The sequence below is a fragment of the Sciurus vulgaris genome (assembly GCF_902686455.1).
Source record: "Sciurus vulgaris genome assembly, chromosome: 16".
Lineage (NCBI taxonomy): Eukaryota > Metazoa > Chordata > Mammalia > Rodentia > Sciuridae > Sciurus > Sciurus vulgaris.
In genome coordinates, this window is record NC_136477.1 from 27,318,972 (window position 1) to 27,339,825 (window position 20,854).

Here is a 20,854-nt window from a genome sequence, read left to right on the forward strand (position 1 = left end):
ACGATGCAGGGCCTAGGCCAAGACCATTACCCTGGAGGGGGCTCCTCCGTACCAGGACCTGCTCAGAACTCCCCAGTCCGTGCCCCTGCCCAGCACGCCTATTCCTCAACCTGTGCCATCTCATTCCCTCGGCTGGGTCTGGGGCTGTGGGGCGGGATGAGCCTCAGAGCTGCTTAGGTTCCATGAATGTCTCATCGTAAGAGCCTTGGCCCCGGAGCCGTAGGGCGCAGGACTTCTCGCCCATCATGCCTTCAACCACCATCGTGGACTCATAGAGCTCATTGCTCCTGTGGGAGAGGAGGGGGTGAGATTCACAGGGCCCTGGGCAGCCCCGGGGGTAGTGCCAGAAGGTGGGGAGGGGCTGTACCTGGGAGTGAAGAACACCTGCAGGGTGATAGAGGTTGGGGGTGCATTGGTGGGTCGTGCCTCTAGCAACCCACTGCCTGGGGAGACCCCAAATTCTTTAGCCTCCTCGGTGGCACTCTGCTGTCCTGCATCAAGGGGAAGGGAAGACACACATGGGCACAGGCAAATCCATGTGTTACGCCAGAAGGCTTCACTTGTCCCCAGTCAGCCCATCTCAGCAGTCGCCTCTGGTCTTGCCACCACCATAGGACAGGGAAGCCTGTGGTCACAAGTTTGGGGGACTGGCTGTCTCTAGAAATTCTAGGTGATATGAGCCCGGAAGTGCCAGTCTATAGTGGGAACAGGGGGCAAATATGTGGCCCGACATACCCATCAGCACAGCCCAGTAGCTCCGGCAGCCACTGAGGTTCATCAGATAGATCTCTCGGGCTGCCTGCTGGTTCACAAAGCAGGTTCCAAAGTCCACCCAGCTGCTGGAGAGCTGCAGCTCAGGCACTGCCACAGTGGCCCGCAGGGGCACAACCTGGGGAACAGAGACTCCAACTTGGTGGGGAATGAAGTGGCCTTGCCCACTGGTCTGAGCCAGGGTCACTGGATCACAGGGAACACTGGTGCCCCCAAGCACCAATGCCTCTGAGCAGAGCAGTGGCAGAAGCACAGTGGGCAGCAGGGGCTGGCACTGCCATCAGAAGCCAGGGGTTGCTGGTGGGGTTCTGCACAGTGACAGGCCATAACAGCACTCTCGGCTCTCCTTCCATTGGTGCCAGCCTTGCTCCCTTGGAGGTCAGCCTCTTTCCTCCGCTCTTCCTCTTCCCTCCCCAGCCTTCAGTTCTTCAGATCCTGAGCCATCCCGCCTTGGCCCTGACCTTCAGGTTCCCCACCCGTGCCCTGCCTGCCAGAGCCCTCGCCCCAGCAGCTGCCCAGCTCTGCGCAGGAGTGCTCTGACTTTCCTGCTCTGTCCCTGGCTTCTGACCTCTCTGGACTCCGGCACCCCCACCATTCCTTCTTACACCTGGGCTCCCTGCTCCCCTCGGCTCGACACCATGGCCCATGACCTTCTGGCCAGGGGAGCCCCACAGGAGCCTTCACAACAGCCTCAGGCCACTTCTTCAGCCTGACTATTCATGTGGTTTCTCTTCTCCCTCAAAGAGAGGCTTCACTTGTCGCCTCCTCCAGGGAGCCTTCCCTCATTTCCCACCCTCCAGCCCCTCACCTGACTCTGCACTCCTGAGACAGGTGAGGATAAGGACTTCTCTCTCCATGCAGACTGTGCCCTCAGGGCAGTGGATTGAGCTCCTCGTACATGAGGGCCCTGCCTGGTGGTATCTTCCTCATTCCAGGGAGCAGCTCCCAGCTAGGTCCCACCCCTTCCGCTGCCCTGGGGAACCCTCTGGGACTAGCCTGAGTGGTCTGGTTAGTAAACGCCAGGAGCAGATCCTGAGTAAACACCATCTCTTTCTCTCCACTTGTGCTCTGCTGGATGTCCACTCCAGGCAGCATCTGGTCAAGCGGAAGTCTCTGGTAGGAGAGCAGCTCCAGGGACAGCGAGAAGGACACATCTACCTGTACAGACATGGACAGCCATCACCTCAAGCTGCTGCAGGCAGGCACTGCTTCCCCATCTGGAGCTGTATCCTGCTCCCCCAACCCCTGAGCCTCTGAAGGCCCAGCAAGATCTGTCTCTTCAGCCCTGGCTTAGTGCAGCCTGCAGGGCCCAGCCTGGTCCAGGCTGCCCCTCAAACAGCTCCGCAGTGTCCCCGCCTGGCACATTTGTTCCCACAAGTGCTGCCTTGCACCTGTGCTGCATGCATCCAGCACTCCCCTGTTGGTGCCCTCAGGAGTCAGAGGTTAGAGTGAGGGACAATAAGCAGATTGCCCCTTCCCAGCATGACTAGGGCTGGGTTCTGGTTGAGGACAGTGAGGACATAATGGGTTTCATGCAAGGGTGTGCCCAAGTCAGCTTTGCCTCCCACAGGGTCACTCTGGCTGCTGTGGGGAGATGGGCTTCAGGAGCACTCGTGGGTTGAGGCCAGCAGGATGGGGCTTGAACTCCTGGCTCCCAGACAGTTCCTTGGTGCCAGCTTATAAGCATCAACTGAGGCACTTTTTATAAACATAGATTGCTGGACCTTAGCCAAGATCATGACCTCTCTGGAAGTACAGCCTGAGAGCTTGTATTTTTAACAAGATTTTTAAAGGCCACTGATGTGTTGCCAGACTTGGAAACCATTCTTATAGAACAAGATATGCATGTAGAGATGAGGACAATTGAGAAGCACTGAGAGTTAGGGGCATCCATAGGGCTTGGCAATTGGTTCAAGAAGGGGACAGAGAGCTCTGACCTGGGCACTGGGGGCAGGTAGTACTTGCTGAGATGAAAAGCCACTGCAAAAGGAAGGCTGGAGTTTGGAGTGGGGCAGGGTCTGGAGGGTTATGGGGAATTTGGTTTTACAGTTTGAGTTTGGATCTAGAACTGAGGAGAGTGTTCTGCCCAGGAGTCAGATGCCTGAGCATATCTGCACACAGTGTGAGAGGCAGTGCCACTGTGTAATGTCCTTTTCCGGGAGCTGTGGGGCCTCCTCAGAGCCACCCAAGGGTTTTTAAATACTTAAGCCCAGAGTCTTCTGGCAGAGCTCTGGGGCTGTGGTGGAGGGGACCTGTAGCTGTGCCCTGGTCTCCCTATCTCCCCTCCAAGCAGTCCCAGAAGGAGGAATGACCAAGGAGCTCACCCACCATCTTCCGCAGATCTGTGTCTGGCTCCTCTACTTCCGTGAGGAGGTTCTTGGGGGCACATGAGAAGGGAGGGAGTCGGGTGTGAAGAGAAGGTGCTCATAGGAATGCGTGGGCCTCCCCCAGGACACAGCAGTGTGAGGGATGGAGGGAGAGTCTGGGTGTGTCTGGAGAAGGCGTGTGGCTGGTGTGCTCTGTCCAGCCTCTCCACACATGCGAAAGCCATCTGTGCAGAGGACGTGTGCCTGGGGTGGTATGCAGGTGCCGGCTGTGCAGCGCGAGCACGTAGTGAGGCCAGAGCCATGCATCCCTCCACTGACCAGCATGTTCTCCTGTGGGTGGAGCTCCAGTGGCATGACCTCCGACACTGTCTCCCCATACTCCTGCTCCTGGCCAGAGCCAGCTCTGTGGCCCTGGCTAGCCTGGCCTTGAGAAACAAAGAAGGGCCTGGAGACCAGGAGCTGGAAGTATTGTGGAATTTCCGTAGTGTTGATCAGCTTCAGGTGGCGGGTCGTCAGCAGCTCACTCAGCACCTGGGTGGCCACAGAAGTGGGAAAGCTGGGGTTCATCTGACCCTGCGGCTCTGGGGAGGGGATTTGGGGCTGTAAGGCCAGTGCCCCAGCAGGGTCCAGGTCAACTGGCTGGGCCAGGGGTGGGGAAGCAGCACACTTACCCCAGAGCAGGGCTGCTCGGGGATGAGGTCACTGGCCTGACACCAGAACTCCAAGTTGCCACTGCTGTCCAGCTCCACGCTTAGTCTGCCCAGCAACAGACACTGCTGGGGCAGCAGGTATCTGGGGCCTCTAGGCTGCTCCTCTCTGCTCACCTGGTCTCTGACCAGCCTTTCCCTGGGCTTCCCAGCTGGCTTCTCCTCCCCTCAGCCCCCAGCAGGAGGGGAGTCAGCCTGGGTGGGAGCTTTCTCAGGGAGTTCTACTCTAGGAGTGGATTCCTGTTCTACTCCTGGGAATATCCTAGCATAGTTTACTCTAGAAGCCCAAGAAGAAGTTTTATCCTTTGATTCCAATAACCTTGAGGCCCCACCAGTGACAGTGAGGGCGTCCCCACAGGGGGATGGAGAGGAAAGGGACCACCCAGCCACTCACTGCGCACGCCTCACGTGCCCATGCAGGTCCAGTCTCAGGGGTCCCACGGCAAAGTCCTGTAGGCGACGCATCCTTCCGGGAATCTCTCTTTCTACCTACCAAGCCCAATTCACCATTGATCACTATCGTGGTCCCTGGACCTGTCTCTCTCCTCACCCAGGAGAGAAACAGTGGCTATGGCCCCCATCCCAGGCCAGGAGGCTCACCTCATTGTCCAAGCTCATGAAACCCAGGGCATAGCCAGTACACTTCACCTTCTGCTGGATGTGGGGGCTGAGCACCATGGGTGTGAAGGAGATGCAGATGGTACAATTTCCTCCAGCAGGGACCACCTGCATGGATATAGCAGCTTTAGCACTGCCCTGTACCTGCTGAGATGTCAGGGCAAACCCACAGAAATAGGTCCATCTAGACTCACTCACCACCTGCTTGGGGCTGACATAGTATGGGAGGTTGGAGGGCACCCCCTCATGCCCCTGCAGTATGACTGAGATGATCGGCTCTGCAGCCCTGTTGCTGGCACTGGAGTGGGTCTCCACCTGTCACCAAGAGTCGCTCGCACAGGCTCGGCTGGACCCTGGGCTATACAGCAACCCTGAGTGACCAACTCCCCTGCCCCCATACCCCTGCTCACCAATGAAGTAGCTGCATGGCTGGAATCTGACACACTGGAGGGACTTGGGGACCAGAGTAAGCTGCTACTCTCAGGGGTCTCAGGATATGTGACCTCATTTCCGGCTTGGTCCCACAGTGGGAATGGTGGTCCATAAAACACTAGCAGATCCACCAGTTTGTCCTCCTTCTCTTCTGGAACATAGGTGACCCAGTCTAGGCGGATGTCTGGGGCAGACATGGGGAGAGAGCAAGGAACAAAGGAGGAGCCAGGGGTCTCCCTGGAGCCTCCACCTTCCTGTTCTCCCATGCCCATGGTGGAGGGGACCTCACTGTCTTTCTAATACCACCTCCAGGCACTTCTTGCTTTAAAAAAATAGTCTTCACACACTTACGCCATCTGGTTCAATCATCTGAAGCCCTCATGATCACAATACCAGAACTTCATGTCCACCTGCATGGACCCAGACACTCCACTCTCACCACAGTGTGGTGGGCGGAACCCGGGGCCCAGGGTTACGCCACGTGCATCTAAAGATGGCGACTGGCAGAGAGCAAACGGCGTTCTGATTATGCATGGAGAAAAGCAGAAGGCGTTTACAATTGGCTGTATTATAATCAGTTCAGCCGCCTAGCGCGTGGACAGATATACTTTACATGTATGCTTGAGCAAGTGACTGCTTGACCTTTAACAGGATTGGATGGACATATCTGGTTACAATTGCTTAGGCATGAGACTGCTTATATATTGAGGGTGTTATTTGAATAAACGGGAAGCTGCTTGATGAACCTTTGAAGTGTAGGCGTCTTCTGTCCCGCTGGTCCGGCCATAAGCCCGAGAAGCAGCGGTTTTAGGTAAGCGAAAGGAGCAAGAAGCCGTGCCAAACCGCTTGGAGCAAGCTGGGCAAAGAAGCCGCGGTTTTCCTCCGTAACTGGAGCCGCTTGAAGCAGCGCTGGGGCAAGCAGCGGTTTGTGGTACCACAGCCTGTTTGCTGTCAGGATGGGCCCTCCGACCCCGTGTACCCGCTACCTTCTCTCCCTCCATCTATCAGCCTCTGTTTGCTTTCACTTCCTTCCCCAGTCAGGTGAGTCTTTGGGAGCCTCCATTTCAACCTCTGCCTTGATGACGATCTCCTGTCTACTCCTGCATCTTCCCATTCACCTGGCAAGGCCGAGTCCTGGAAAAACTGAACTGCACTGTCCCCTCCTGGGCACCACTGGAGAAAGTCTCCAAGTTGAAGAGATTGCCACACCTGTAAATTTGCCCCCCCACTGCCTTCCCTCCCAACCATGACAACAAGTTGTCCCTGCTCTCCCACGACACCTCCATCTGAACCCGATACCCTACCTCATCTCCCAGAAGTTCCCTGAAGACCTGTCCCCACACTACATGTCTGTCTGCATCTGTCCCACCCTCCCCTGCTCCTCCTTCAACCCTGCTCCTAACCCCCTTAACTAGGGACCCGCCATGTCGAGTATCCCCTCTCCTGTATAACCAACTTGTATCACATCTAACTGCTTTTCGACAGCATTGAAACAAGTTCAGGTCCACCATCATGAACAAGCTGCAGGGCTGGGGAGAGAGCTCAGTTGGTAAAGTGCTTGCCTTATAAGCACAGGGCCCTGGGTTCAATCCCCAGCACCGCCAAAAAAAAAAAAGATGAACAAGCTGCCCTCTGCCCGCCCACCTCCTCAGTTCCCCTTCTCCCTCTCACAGCCGCTAGGACCAGTTACCCACACGCCGTCTCTGCCCTCTCTCTCTCACCCACTCCCCTGTTAGCACTTGATTTATTTGAACTTACAATGCCAGCCACTGGGCTGGGCCCTGGTGAATACCTGGCAGAAACACACCCGGGGTTCCTGATCTCGTGTCTTATGTTTACTCCCTACTTAGCACCTGCCTCTTACCAAGGTCATCCATTACACCACAACCCTGAAGCCCAGTGGACAACCTTTCAGGTAAAGATAGAGAAATGTGCATGTGATTACAAGCCCAAGGAAGGGAAGGGACCACCAGAGGGAAGGGAAGCTGAAGCAAAATTCCAAAGTGAACAGGGAAGATAGACAAAGGCCGCAAAAAGAAGGAACTAGAAAAACAAATAAAGCAAAATCAATCTTAAAATAAGATGGATGAAATTTATGGATAGACTGACTTTTCCCATTAACTAGAGAATGTCAGGTTGTGTTTTAAAAAAAAACTCAGCTGTCCATTGTTCACAAAAATACACATCAAAGTCATAAAGGGTGACAATGAAGGAATGGGCAAGGAGCTGCCAGTGAATGCCAATGAAAGACACCAAGGAGAGCAGCGCTATAGAGGGCAACTGCAATTTAGCCAGTGGGGCTCAACTCCATGGGTCAGAGGAACAAAACAGATGGTAAAAGATTCAATTTGAGAAGAACATCCTGGGTTCAAATGCACTGACCAAACCAGCAGCTAAAAACGTAAAGAGAAACTAGTAGAAACACAAGGGGACACTGATTTAAAACATGGTGAGAGGGTAGACTGCCAACACCTTCAGAGCTGCAGAGATCTAGCCGTTCTAGAACAGCACATCTCCTGCAGGCAGCTTACACCCGAGAGCACCAGGCCCTGCCACTGGCCACAGGCTCCGTCGGCCCAGGGGGGCCCAACCTGGGGACGCCTCAAACACCTCCCAGAAGATTCACTGAGGCCACGCTGATCCTGCAGTCTCCCTCCAGTCTCTGAGCTACCTACAGCTCTTCCGATGGCCCAGAATACTCTGTCACCACACACTGCCCCAGGTGACACTGGCTCACTTTCCTTCCAGACCCAGCTAAGTGCTCCTCCATGAGGATGTGCAGGCCCCTTGATCCTCAGGTGCTGGCCTGCACACTTGGTCATACTCAGTCACAGGACAGTGGTCCTAGGCAGAGACCCTTTTGTCCTGTTCCTTCTGCATCCCCAGACCCTTGCACAGATCCTGGATAGAGTTCAGGTCCTGCTGGTTGAAGGAATGAGTAGTGGGGTCCCCTGGAAGTGTCCCTAGGCCCAGTGACTCCAATGACAGCAGGGCTCTGTGGTTCCTTGGATACTGGGAGACCAAAGGCTGGGTAAGAGCCAATCCTGTCCTCAATGACGGAAGTGGCTCTCTGGCAACCCTGGACCGCCATGGTCACTGCTCCTTCTTGATCCTTGTGGGCCTCCCTCAGTAGCCACAGGCCCCCACATCCTGTTCAGGGCCTCAGGTTCCCCCAGCATCACCCCAGGTTATCTCGTGACCGTCTCACCACAGGGGCTGGAGTTATTCAGGCGAAGTTTCCGCATGACTGTGGCTCCTCCAGAGACCTGGGTCCCGAACCTGGAGGCAAGAGATGGGATTCAGCACAGCCACAGCCAGTATACGCCTAACGGGCAGGGGCACTGCAGAGAGGGGTGCAGGATAAGGACCCAGGCCGCGGGAGCTCCACAGTGGGCTGTCCTTACCTTGGTGACCCTGAGACCCAGGGCTGGAGGGGCTGTGCAGTGACTGATGGCCTGTGACCAGGGGCAGCTCATGCTCTGGAAATCCCCTGAATTGTGCTGATCAAATTGATCCCAGCTCATCTGTGTACTGACCTTGAGTTACACTGACTACTCACTATTTCTGCCCCCGCAAATCCCTCAGAGACTCGTACGTGGTGGCCACGTCCCTTGAGGCCTCTCTGCCCCCGTGATAACCTAACTTGGGAACTCCTTGTGGGCAGCACCAGGTGGCCCCAGGCCATGTGGAGAACACTGAGCTGAATGGGAAGTCCAGGCTGGAGGTCAGAGGGTTTGGGGAGCCGCCAGGGAGGAGAGGATGAGAACAAGGGTGGGCACCTGATGACGGGCTCCTTCTGAAACTTGTCAGCCGTGTAGGAGGTGGCCCGCCGAGAGCTGATGGGGCAGCCCACCACTGCCATGTGCACGGGGATCACTGCTGGTGGCAGGTCTCCCACCTGCAAACACACCCTTTGTCACCCCTGTTACCAGCTGCCACTGCATTCCCTCCAACCAGCTCAAGGACACCAAGCTTGGTGGGCCCAGCCTCATTCCCCACTGACTCCCTCTCCAGACAGCCCTGCCTGGGCTTCCCTCCCAGCCTGCCACCTCACAGACCTCTATATCTTTTAAATGGGAAAAGGAGAAACTTATTCTTCTCTGTTACTTAATAAATACTTATTTCTAGAAAAAACTTGGTGTACTAACCACCCATAATCCTTCCCCTGCTGGACTCATGGCTGCCATCTTAGCACCTCTCTTTCCACCCTTCCTTTGTGTTCATAAGACACAGGTACGGAGAGGCAGCATGCCAGGCATGTTTTTCTTTTATAACCTTCTCTTTTCTCTGAATGACATAATTCTACTAAAACAGATTCACAACATCACAGATTAGGCTTTGCAGAATTCCACAGTAGGGATGTAGCCCAACAGTTTGTCTAATCTTCTGCAGCTGGACACAAACCCATAGGTTGTTTCCTCCCACCCCCAATTACAAGTAATGCTGAGAAGAAAAGGAAGCCTAATGTGAAGTCCTTTGTACACAATCTACAGATGTGTTCTTGGAGACACTTTAAACAAGTACATGGCACAGTCTCAAGTGCTCCCAAGGATCAGTGGTATTTACCACCTCTCCACCTACTGGGCTGAGAAGAAGTGCCCTTTCCCTCACCTTCACCAACAGCTTTTAAACCTTGCTAATCTGAAAAAAAAAAAAAGAAAAGAAAAAGAAAACAGAATTTTGTGATTATTGCTCTTTGCATTTCTTTAACTTCTGTGATGACAACATTTTTAAAGTATGTATTGGCGATTTGGATTTGTCTTTCTTCAAATCACCTATTCAAACCCTTTGCCCACTTGGAATGCTTTATTTCCCCCTTAGTGTTATCTGTGTATTCATGTAAGCAACCATTTGTCATAAATGATATAAGCAACTTAAAGCAAATATCTACTATAATGAACCTGTTCCACTTCTAACGAGTTCTTGAAAATCTATGCAACAACTGAACAGTGTAGAGTAATGTACACGTGTTTCATCCTGCCATGGGAAACCAGGGGGCTCCTTGCTGGCATTGTCTCCTGGCTGATGGTTGCATTCACCCTTGTATCCGCCACAGTATCACGGGCTGTCCAGGAACCGGTACACAGTAGGGGCTCCATGTGTGCTGAGTGAAGGAGCAGATGAATGGACCATGGAGTAATGAAGGAATGCACAGAAGGCCAGGCGAGGGCGTGGCTCTGGGGGGCTGTTACTCCCTCTATTCCTTACTCCTCTCTCCAGGTCTTGGGTCCTGGCATAGCCAGGCAGCCTGCTAATGCCTCTGTCCTTGCTGTCATCCCAGCCCTGCACCTCAAGGGGAAAGTGCAGAAGGTTCTACTGCTCACAAGGGCCCCTCCTGCTAAACCATCCCAGCCTCTATCCCAGAGGTTGCAGCAGGGGTCCCAGGATCAGTAGGCACCTTGCAACTTGGTGAGCTTTGAGCGACTGAGGACTAGAGGTTGGAGGAAAAGAAGCCCGAAGGGGTGTGCCCGCCTGTGTGCCCTTACCTGGCAAATCAGGTTGTCCCAGTACTCGCCCCACATGTTGGCACAGCCTGTGATGTTGATGCTCAGCTTCTGGTAGGCCCCCAGCGTGCCCTTGGAAGTGTGGGGGAAGAATGCAGCTCCTTTCCCTGGAGATAACATGCTTTCCATAAAATCTGGGGGAGAATCAGGAATGAGGACTCATGAGGCTGGGGTAGAGTGAGGTCCAAACCCTCAGGTGTTAGTAATCCACTGTCCCAGACAAGTCACCCCACAGCCTCTCCTTGGTCAGTAGGCTAGCTCAGGGGCCAGCAGCTCAGAGCCCTGCCTGGCCACCTCTCTTCTCTCCTGAGAGTCCAGAGCTCAGCAGGAGCCCTCCTTTATAAGCCACCATGTAGCCCAAATCTAGTTCAGACCCTGTACATGAGGTTATGCCCTAGCAAGAAAATGACCTCATTCAAGAGCAGGAGACTGTTATGTGAAGAGCCATTGCCATCTTGAGGATCTAGCTAGGAGAGACACTGAGAAGGGCCTGCCTGGTCCTGGTCCCCTTCCATGGCAGCTGCTGGCCCACATCTCAGAAGGCCAGGCCTGGGCCTGCAGCCTCCACCCTGGTGGCTCTTACCCAGCTGTTCTTGCTTGGCCAAGTGCTCTCGGATCCGCGATGTCTTTAGTAGGGCAGGAGGCAAATCCGGGCTTTACAAATGGAGGCAAACAAACAACCAGCATGAAAACAGCTATGCCTTTCCCAGGACCTGAGCCATGTCCCAAGGCAACCAGCACTATACCCAGTAGAGGAAGCAAGCCCTGCCTGCTCCTCCCAGGGAAGAGCTGGTCAAGTCCTTTCTTTACCTCCTTCTCTTGTCTTTGCCCTTACTGCACCTCTACCACTGAAAGTATCCCCAGCTGCAGGCTACACCCCAAGTCAAACAGATTATCCCCCAAGAAATCCGGGAGGGCTCTGGGGCAGTGATAACCTTGCACCAGGCTGTGCCCTGGTTACCTGGGATGTAAACCCAGCCCAGTGTCCACTCTCTTGCCCAGACTTCTGCAACAGGCCCACTTCCAGTCTACCCTGCTGACCTCTGTCCAGTGCTGGATGCACACTGTAGAGAGTCAATGGATTAGACACTGTTCATGGCTCTCCTGCCACCCCCATGGCAGTGGTTTTAAGTTGGGCTCCCCTTCCTCAAAGATGAGGCAGGGAGGTTTCACATAGAGGTGTGCTGGCAAATTGCCTCCAAAAAAAGATGTCCTAAACCAAAGTTGTGGCCAATATCTGTGGTGTAAATACTTTCATCCCAGATTGTTTTAAGTAACATCCTTGTAAAATGCCTGACTATTTAACAATTGGCTCTCCTGAGCCAGTACCAGCTGATTCTGGCACACCAGCGTGTGTGTGTGTGCGCGCGCGATCAAGACGGGGGGGGGGGGGGGACACGACTCTGCTGATCTGTCTCCTCTACTGAACATCTTCCCCAGCTCACTTCTCCACATGTCAGTCCAACCACACTATTCAATGTCCCCAAAACACTCCCCATTCTTGACTCCTCACTCACACACCTTTGCCTGGTTCTTGCTCCACAGTAACTTCTCCCTCATCCATGGGCTCCTCCTGCCTGGTCTCTAAAGCTCCCCATGTCACAGGCCAGGCTGAGGAGGAGGGGGTGTTGTTCCCAGCCTTTCTCACAGGCCCAGTCAAGATCAGAGAAGTGGGTAGCAAAAAGTCATCTCCTCTCTGTGTTCCCTACATCTACCTGTGAAGTCACACATGCTCTCTTCTCATGCCAATCAGCCTCTGGTCACCTAAGCCACAGGAGGCCCAACGGAGTAAGCTCCACGGGGCCACACCCACCCTGGGAACAGTCTCCAAAAGAAACAAGACTTACAGGCTGGTGTTTGTGGTCAGGCTGTTTGGGGGGCTCCCAAAGTACTCAAAATTGAGGGTGAAAGAGGTCTGCACTGGGGAGCAATTGGTCAGAATGAGCTGGCCGTTCACTTGGGTCCTCAGTGGCACCGTCAAGCCAAAGTCCAGGTGTAGCTCCTCCAGGTCGCCTGGCCACCGCTTTGTGCTGAAAACATTGCCCCACGTGCATGGGCACTATGTTACCCACCATCCTTAGACCTACTCAGAGAGCCACCCTGAGTAGGGGTACAGAGCTGCCCAGGAACCTGGCTTCATCTTCAACTCCTTCCTCATGGAGCTGGAAGCCCGAGTCCACCCTTCTAAATGTCTACCACTGTGCTAAGAGAGGCCTGGAGCCCTATCAACAGTCCCTGTCTGGGGACAGACTGGCAGGTCTCCAGGTTATTGGGCCTCGTATGGGAAAGCCCAAGGAGCCTGCAGCCCTGTTGCCTGCCATGTCCTGCCTGCCCGGACACACGGAGGATAGGGGTGGGATGAAGGGTCTGCTCCTGCAGAAGTAGTGAGGACCCATGACAATGCTATGGCCTCTTCCTGTGGCAGGAATCAGCTGGGAGTGGACACTTAATACGATGCTGGTCCTTTGTGTAGCTGCTCCCACCCTGGGCTCACCTGATATCAGAGCCCTTCACAGAGACAGTGATGGTCACGTGCAGTCCCTGGGGTTTCCCAGAGATACCGAGGGCTAGTGGCTTTTTCATTCCTGACACGTGACAAGGGAGGGCCAGATCTGTCAGTTCTTCCTACAAGAAAACCCATCCAGGGGTCAGACTCAGACCCAAGGCCTCAGAGGTAGGTCCAGATGGTCTTCAACAGTAGAGGTGGTTTCTGTGAGGGGCTTGACGTGAAGGCCTTGACTTTTGACCAGGCTCATCTCTGAGAAAGGGCTCTCAGGTGCCTCTAGTAAGCCCAGCCAGTCCCCAGAGGCCTGGCCCCTTCCCCAGGACTTATGGCTGTCTGAGTCTTCCTGAAACTCCGTGCATGTCCACAGAAAGGAAGATCCCTCAAAGTGACCTCTGGAGAGCTGTGCCTCCTTTCTGATGCTGCTACTACAATAGATGTAACAGCCTTCCTAAGTGCGGTCTCCACCATGCCAGGCCTGGTCTGTCAGGATTAGTTGTGCAGGAAAGTTCATTGTCCCCATGTTTGCCAGTAAGGAACTGGGATATGAGTCTGCAAGTCTTTGCAAGGAAGAAATTTCTCCCCCAGAGGAACCACTCAGAAATAACCAGCAATGCCCAAGTACTAAGCATGTTCCACCCTGAGGGTCTCCTTCTGGGCCACTCCAGAGAAAAGTTGTGCCTCCCCCAGGTGGGTCTTGGCTCCCCAGTGGCCTCCTACAGCAGCTTCTGGCACAATGTTTGCCTTGAGCAGTAGCCCTGCCCTGGGCCTCTGGGCATATTGGAAAGCTGGACCCACCTCAGACACAAAGAATGGTCTGGAGGAGGTTAAAGCTAGTGCCAAAATAGCAGTTCTCAGGGCCCACGTAGGCCTGCTTCAGGCTCTCTGACCTTGTGTTCTTAGAAAGTAGGCCCAGCTTGAACCCTACACCCAAATGGGATCCTACACCCAAATGCAAGAAATCCCTTCCCTCCTACCCACAAGGACCAGGAGCCAGGGGCAGGACCTCCCTGAGGCACAGGCGCAAACTGCTGGCAGGTATCTTAGTCACTCAGGCCCTCACATCACTGTACTCACCTTGGTGTGGGTGGTCAACTCCAAGTTGAGCTGGCACTCCTCACCGGGGCCCAGCAGGCCACGTTTGGGAGAGACTGTTGCTGTGCAGGAGTCTGCTTGGTGCCCCAGGAGCTGGCAGACAGACACAGGGGTGGGCCTGTCGTATGAGGCTCCCAGAGGGACCAGAGTCCAGAGTGCTCACTGCTGGCTGAGCCTGGGACCCCCAGCAGATCCCACAGGTCCCTTCTTTCCTCCCCAACCCTGGAGGGTCTTCACCACCTGTCAGGGGGTTCCATGGGCTAAATAAGCTGCCCTGAGAGGCCAGAGTGAGGGGGAGCAGAAGGCAGTTGCCTCTGATGTTCGTGAATGCGGCTCCATGTTCCCCAGATCTCAGAGCAGTACCCCAGCTGGGCTCCAACGGCTGTGTGGAGCAGCCGCAGACTATGCTGGCTGGAGGCTCCAGCTGTGTTTACCAGAAACTCCTTCTCGGGCAGGAGCTGGAGTTCCCTGAAGGCATGATCATGAAGAGCCAGACCAGAGGTGTGGGCTCTGGAGTTACGGACAGGCTGCGGGAGGGAGGCTGACATAGGCTGTGGGAAGGATTTGGGGGGCCACCTAGGTCTGAGGGCTGCAGACTGCTGCTGGATGGTACAGGCCCACGCACCTTGCCCCAGTGAAACCGTGTGAACAGGAGCGTGCCGTTGACGAGCGTGATGGTTGACTTTGTGGGCACCCCCACGTAGAGGTTGCTGAACTCCACCTGGCTGCTCTGCAGGTACACATGGGGCTCCTGTACCTCAGCATACACAGGAAGGTAGCTGGAACGCAAGGGGACAAAAGGCATACCCATTAGAAAAGAAGAACAAAACTGCCCCTGTTTACAGATGACATGATGGTCTATGTAGAAAATTCGGAGGACTCTGTTTTAAAAACACCTAGAACTAAGTTCAGCAAAGTTACAGGGGATAAGATCAACACATGAAGACCAACCATGAGTTTACATACTAATAATGAACACAAGGACTGGAGTGAAAATACAATACCATTTATAATTGCTCCAAATTGAAATGCTGAGGTGTAAGAGAAATCATATAGAGAATACGCCAGGCTTATTTTAAAGTGGTTAATTTTCCAGAATGCTCACTTCATGTCCCTGCACTACCCTGGCAAAACAAAAGGGAATTTTTCCAGTCTCCATGAGAACCTAGTGAACCTATAGCTAGTCCACATTTAGCTTCTAAAATTTGCTGAAGCTACTTTTTAAGGGTTCCTTCCATTGATGACCCCAATAGCTTCTGCTTCAGGTCAATTGATCTGTATTCTGTATTTGCCTCTCCCTCTAGGTCTGGGGGTTGTTATTTATCCTATGACCTCAATTCTCTGATGGATCTAAGAAGTCAATGATTTTCAGTTGGTTTAGTTTCTTCTTGTGGTGAGGGCAAAGGTCAACAAATAGGTGTTCTACATGGATGGACATCTGAAGATATTTTGTCAGCATGATTAACATTCAATCTAGAGCAAACAAAGGAGATTTTACTAGGTAATGTGGGTGGGCCTGAGTTCATCAGTTGAAATTAAATTACCCAGAGAAAGACATTCTGTGTGTGCTAAGCAGCCTCAGCTCCTGGTTCCTGAAGACCTGCCCTGTGGATTCCAGAATTGCCTGGCCAGTCACAGTCATGTAAGCCAAATCTTTGCGATAAATTTCTGGTGGAACCCTGACTGTTACAACTGCGTTATAGTAATACACAGGTAGCTATAAAAGATAGAATAAATATATTTTATTGAAATTCTTTCCTTCTGATTTAAAAGACAATTGCATAAACCAGCAACTGTAAAACTGTGTTGGGATTTCAGTGTATGAAAATGAAATCTGTATGACAGCAATTGTACAAAGGAAGGAAAGGAAAGAGTTAAACAACACAATTACCAAATAGACCCAATGGACATATATAACACTTTGCCCAACAATAGCAGAATACATATTTTTCTTAAGGGCATATAAAACATTTCCAGAATGGAGAACAAGATAGCCCATAAAACAAGTTTAAGTGAGCTTTAAAGGACTGTAATCATATAAAGTATATTCTCTAATAACAACGGAATTCAGTTAGATATCAACAACAGAAAGAAATCAGAGAAAAAAAAATATTGTAAATCAAACAACACACTTATAAACAAACAAGTAAAAAATCTAGGGTCAAAAAAAATCACAAAAGAAGTTAGAAAATATTTTATGTCAATGAAATTGAAAACAGCCTCTGAAAGCTGATAGGATGCAGCTAAAGCAACACACAGAGGAAAATTTACATTTCTGAATGCCAATATTTTTAAAAAATATCAATGCCTAAGCTCCCATCTAAAAAACTAGAGAAAGAGCAAATGAAACCCAAAGAGGAAGAAATAATAAAATAAATTATCTCTATGCAAATAACATGACCTTCCTTTTAGAAAAATATTACAACTAATAAATGAGGTTAGCATGGTTGCAGGATAGATGTCCAATATGCTAGAACATTTGTATTTCTATGCAGCAGTGATGAACAATCAGAAAACGAAATCGAGAAAATAGTTCTATTTCCAAAAAGCAGTGAAAAGCATAAAATACTTAGGAAAAATTTAATAAAAGAGATATAAGAGTCTGTACACTGAAAACAACAAAATATCATAGAAGTAAATGAACAAGAAGCTAAGTGGCAAGACACTTTGTCGTCATGGATGAGAATACTGCAGAGATGGTGACACTCCCCAGCTGGCTTTTCACAGCAATTGAAACTGATTCACATGGAGATGGCATAAAATTCATATGGAAATTCAAAGGACCCAGAATGGCCAAAACAATCCTAAAAAAGAAAAAGTTGAAGAATTCATATTTCCCAATTTTCAAATTTACTACAAAGTCAGAGCGATCCACAGTGTGGCACTTGGCACAAGGACAGACATATAGATCAGTGAAACAGAACCAAGAGTCCAGAAATAAACCCTCACGCATACATCAGTTGATTTTTGACAAGTGTGTCAAAACAAGTCAGTGGGGGGAAAGAATAGTGTTTTTAAGAAATGGTGCTGGGACAACTGGTTATCTACATGGAAAGGAATAAAATTGGACACCCCCCCTTTTTTTTTTTTGCACCATATACAAAAATTAACTTGAAATGGATCAGGATGTTTCTCCAGAATTGACACAGACGACCTAAGAGTGCGTGAAAAGATGCTCAGCATCACTGGCCAAAGGAAAATGCAAATCAAATCCTCAGGGAAATACCGCCTCTCATGCTGGGATGACAGCCACCAGAAAGAGAGAATCTCAAGTGCAGGCAAGTGTTAGCACAGAAAGATCCGGCAGGACGCAAACGTCACGAATCGTCTCAGCTATTTGTTCAGGACCAAAGTTCCACACCACAACAGGGGATGCAGGGATGAAATGGTGCCGGTGGACCCACTTTCCTGGTAGAAAATGAGCCACTGAACAAAGATAGGAAGTGGGTTTATATAGGTTGTTTTGAGGGGCTGTCTAGTGAACATATCAGTTTGGGCACTCAGGAAACGGGTTTGTGAGAATTTGAAAATTTGTTTTTACTGGGCAATATTTTTACTTGGAGAAGAATGGAGGGCCGAGGGTCAGTGCTCAGAGTTTATCTCCTCCCCTCTTCAGGGTCCCATCCTCCTGTCACTGGGAAAGCGTGTATTTGGGGAAGGCCAATGCTTTGGCTTCCTTTCCAGGGGTGGTTCTGTCACTGGGAAGAATTCACTGGAAAGCTATCAGTAAGGATGTGGAGGATCAGAAGAGCAGCGGGGAGGACAGAGAGTGGTTAGGACCAGCAGCCGAGATATCCAGCACATGCACCACCTGTGAAAGTTTACAAATGGAGGGAAAAGAGAGTGTTGTGGGTCAGTGGGAGGGCATGTGCTTAGTATGAGTGAGGCCCTGGGTTCAACACCCAGCACAGAAGGAAGAGGGGGGTGGGGTAAGTGTAAAGCCATTCCATGGAAAGAAAGAGAAGGAGCAGAGGGAGAGGTGATCAGATTCACTGACAAAACAGAGGAGAACAACGCTGCTTTCCAAAACCCCTGAACAGAGGCCCTCCACAGGTGAAGCTGCCACTGAGAGGAGTCAAAGGGCAGGAGTGGACTCTGGCAAAGAACTGGGACCACGCACGGATGGCTGGGAGCGTGATCAGCTTGGCCTGAGTGGGCCTGCCCACTCCCCTAGCTCAGGCCACACATCGGAGACGGGCTATAGTACTTGCCACCCCTGGAGAACATGGGTGTGGGCTGGAGAGAGGCCAGAGCAGAGCCTGCAGTACCCCTGGGCCTCTCGACTGTCCAGGAGGGAAAACAACCAAATTGATCCCAGCCCCTCATTTCTATTTATGAAGGAAGGAATGGACTGCTTTGTGTGGCCAGCCAATGGGGGCTTCCTCTGCTGTCTGTCTTGGCTGCTTCCTCCGAAGGCCCCTTGATCTCAGGGGATTGGGGCTATTAGTGTGCTCTGGGGCAACACGCTCACCTACTCTCCACTCCTTGGAAGAGGGGCACTTGCCATGCCTATACCCACGTGCTCAGAGAAACTGATGCCACCAGTTCTGTGTGCAAATCAGCTAGATCCTCAGAAATAGTAATGGACAGCCATTATAGAAGAAAACTAAAAAACAGAGGGAGAAGGCCTCCAAACACCCAAGAAAAGAGAAATTAGGTTCCTTGGGGGAACGTGTGAGACTTTGTATGCACAAGACACTAACAGATTTCTATTAGAAAAGAACATCCCCCAGAGCCCAGTGCAGTGAAACATGCCTGTAATCCCACTGGCTCAGGAGGCTGAGGCAGGAGGATTGAGAGTTCAAAGCCAGCCTCAGCAAATAAGCAAGGCCCTAAGCAACTCTGTCTCTAAATAAAATACAAAAAAGGACTGGGCACTCTGGAAAGCAGTGTGGAGATTCCTTAGAAAACTTGGAATGGACCCACCATTTGACCCAGCTATCCCACTCCTCGGCCTATACCCAAAGGACTTAAAATCAGCATACTACAGAGATACAGCCACATCAATGTTCATAGCTGCTCAATTCACAATAGCCAGAATGTGGAACCAACCTAGATGTCCTTCAACTAATGAATGGATAAAGAAACTGTGGTATATATATACAATGGAATATTACTCAGCTATAAAGAATAATAAAATTATGGCATTTGCAGGCAAATGGATGAAATTGGAAAATATCATGCTAAGTGAGATAAGTCAATCTCAAAAATCCAAAAGGTGAATGATCTCACTGATAAGCTGATGATGACACATAATGGGGGGTGGGAGGGGAGCAAGAATGGAGGAAGGAGGGACTATATAGAGGGAAAAGAGAGGTGGGAGGGGTGAAGGGGAAAGGAAAAATATAACTGAATGAATCAAACATCATTACTCTATGTAAATGTATGATTACACAAATGGTATGCTGTTACTCCATGTACAAACAGAAACAACATGTATCCCATTTGTTTACAATAAAAATAAATTAAAATTTTTAAAAAATGGGCTGGGGATGTGACTCAGTGGGTAAGTGCCCCTGGGTTCAATCCCAAGTACAAAAAAAAAAAAACACCCCAAAATCCCCAAACCAAAAACCTAAAATTTAAAAGCATGATTGCCAAAAGAAGGGCATATCACCAAAGACAGACAGAGTGAGCTGCAAGGTCAAGGGCATCTTCCCCGAGTGAGGAGCAATCCCCTGAGAAACGGGAATATGGGAAGTCGGTTAAAATCATGTCGCAAGTTTCTGGCAGGTGTTGGGTGGGCTGTGGGAGCCCAGCAAGCTTTCCACTCTTTCTTCTTCTGGAGACAGATCCCCACCCCTCACCTCCATCCTAAACCCCCACCCTGAGGAAGGAGAGGACCCATCAGGGCCCATCTCTGGAAAAAGCAGGTTCACTTTGCACAGGGGGAGCCTGGAGCTCTAAGGTGTGCCTCCCCAGGCAAAGAGGCTAAGGGCCTCTACCAGCAGGGAAGGGAAAGGCCAACAAAGAGAAGCAGAGTTGAGGGTTGGGACTGGGTTGGAGGTTGCGAGAGGGAAGGAGGATGGAGGACAGGAGGAAGCAGAAGAGCAGACAAAGGGAAGAGTTTTGGCCCTCAGAATGGCAAGGCAGGGATGCTTTTCCTTCCTTGCCCAAGCTGGCGCAGCCTGCAGCTCCATCACCTGCAACTGTGAAGGTTTTGGTTCCTACGAGGGCCTTTCAGAAGAAAGAACAGAGACAGGGAAGGAAAGGGAATAAGCAAAGACTCCAAGGAAGCCATGTTCCCGGAAGCCCACAAAGTGCCCTGCAGGACCAGCAGGGAAAAAGAGTCACACTCAGACCCACACTGGTCATCAGAGTAAAGGACTTCCAACGGGACCCTGGTGGCATCACCCCTCCCCATCAGATAGGCAAAGTACAAAAGCCAGATAATATCTGTCATCGTGAAAGTGTGGGGTAAGGCCCCGTCTCTGCCCTGCAGGAGGAAGTGTCAAGTGGGACAGAGTTTTTTTGGAGGAGAATTCCAGAGTGTCTATACAGGTTTTAAATGAGCATTGAAATGTTTTTATAATGAATACAAAAATACATGCAAAAATGAGTATTAAACATGCACAGCTTAAACATATACAGCTATATATAAAGAATAATAGTGAAAAGAAGACTTAGGTGCACCCCTGCCCAGCTTCAGACACCAAATATTACCACCAGGCTTAAGAAAATATTTTACTTCTGAGTAATTTGGGAAAGTAATTTTGGTAGGAGTGGATGGGGGATGTGAAGGAAATGTTATTTGCAGTGAGCTGGTAACTTTTGAAGGTAGGTGACGAGTTCATGGGTGCTTATTATACTATTCTCTCTATTTTTATATAGGTGAGAAATTTTCCACTAGAAAGCAAGAAAGAGAGGGGGGAGGGAAAAGGGCAGAGGAGTTGGTAC

The 20,854-nt window shown here is 51.3% G+C and overlaps 2 protein-coding genes across 2 annotated transcripts in view; one reads left to right on the plus strand and one right to left on the minus strand.

The window, feature by feature from the left end:
- SLC22A14 (solute carrier family 22 member 14) overlaps positions 1-20,854 on the plus strand; it is a 130,175-nt gene that overhangs the window by 59,517 nt on the left and 49,804 nt on the right. The window lies entirely within an intron of this gene.
- DLEC1 (DLEC1 cilia and flagella associated protein) overlaps positions 8-20,854 on the minus strand; it is a 52,470-nt gene continuing 31,623 nt past the window's right edge. Inside the window, 18 exon segments of the mRNA XM_079116237.1 lie at positions 8-322; positions 325-491; positions 736-889; positions 1,768-1,929; positions 3,417-3,629; positions 3,770-3,854; positions 4,200-4,294; positions 4,406-4,531; positions 4,622-4,738; positions 4,834-5,039; positions 8,064-8,134; positions 8,635-8,753; positions 10,342-10,493; positions 10,943-11,013; positions 12,207-12,389; positions 12,854-12,984; positions 13,940-14,050; positions 14,583-14,736. Coding sequence (XP_078972363.1) covers positions 164-322; positions 325-491; positions 736-889; positions 1,768-1,929; positions 3,417-3,629; positions 3,770-3,854; positions 4,200-4,294; positions 4,406-4,531; positions 4,622-4,738; positions 4,834-5,039; positions 8,064-8,134; positions 8,635-8,753; positions 10,342-10,493; positions 10,943-11,013; positions 12,207-12,389; positions 12,854-12,984; positions 13,940-14,050; positions 14,583-14,736 — 2,476 coding nt within the window. The 3' untranslated portion in view covers positions 8-163.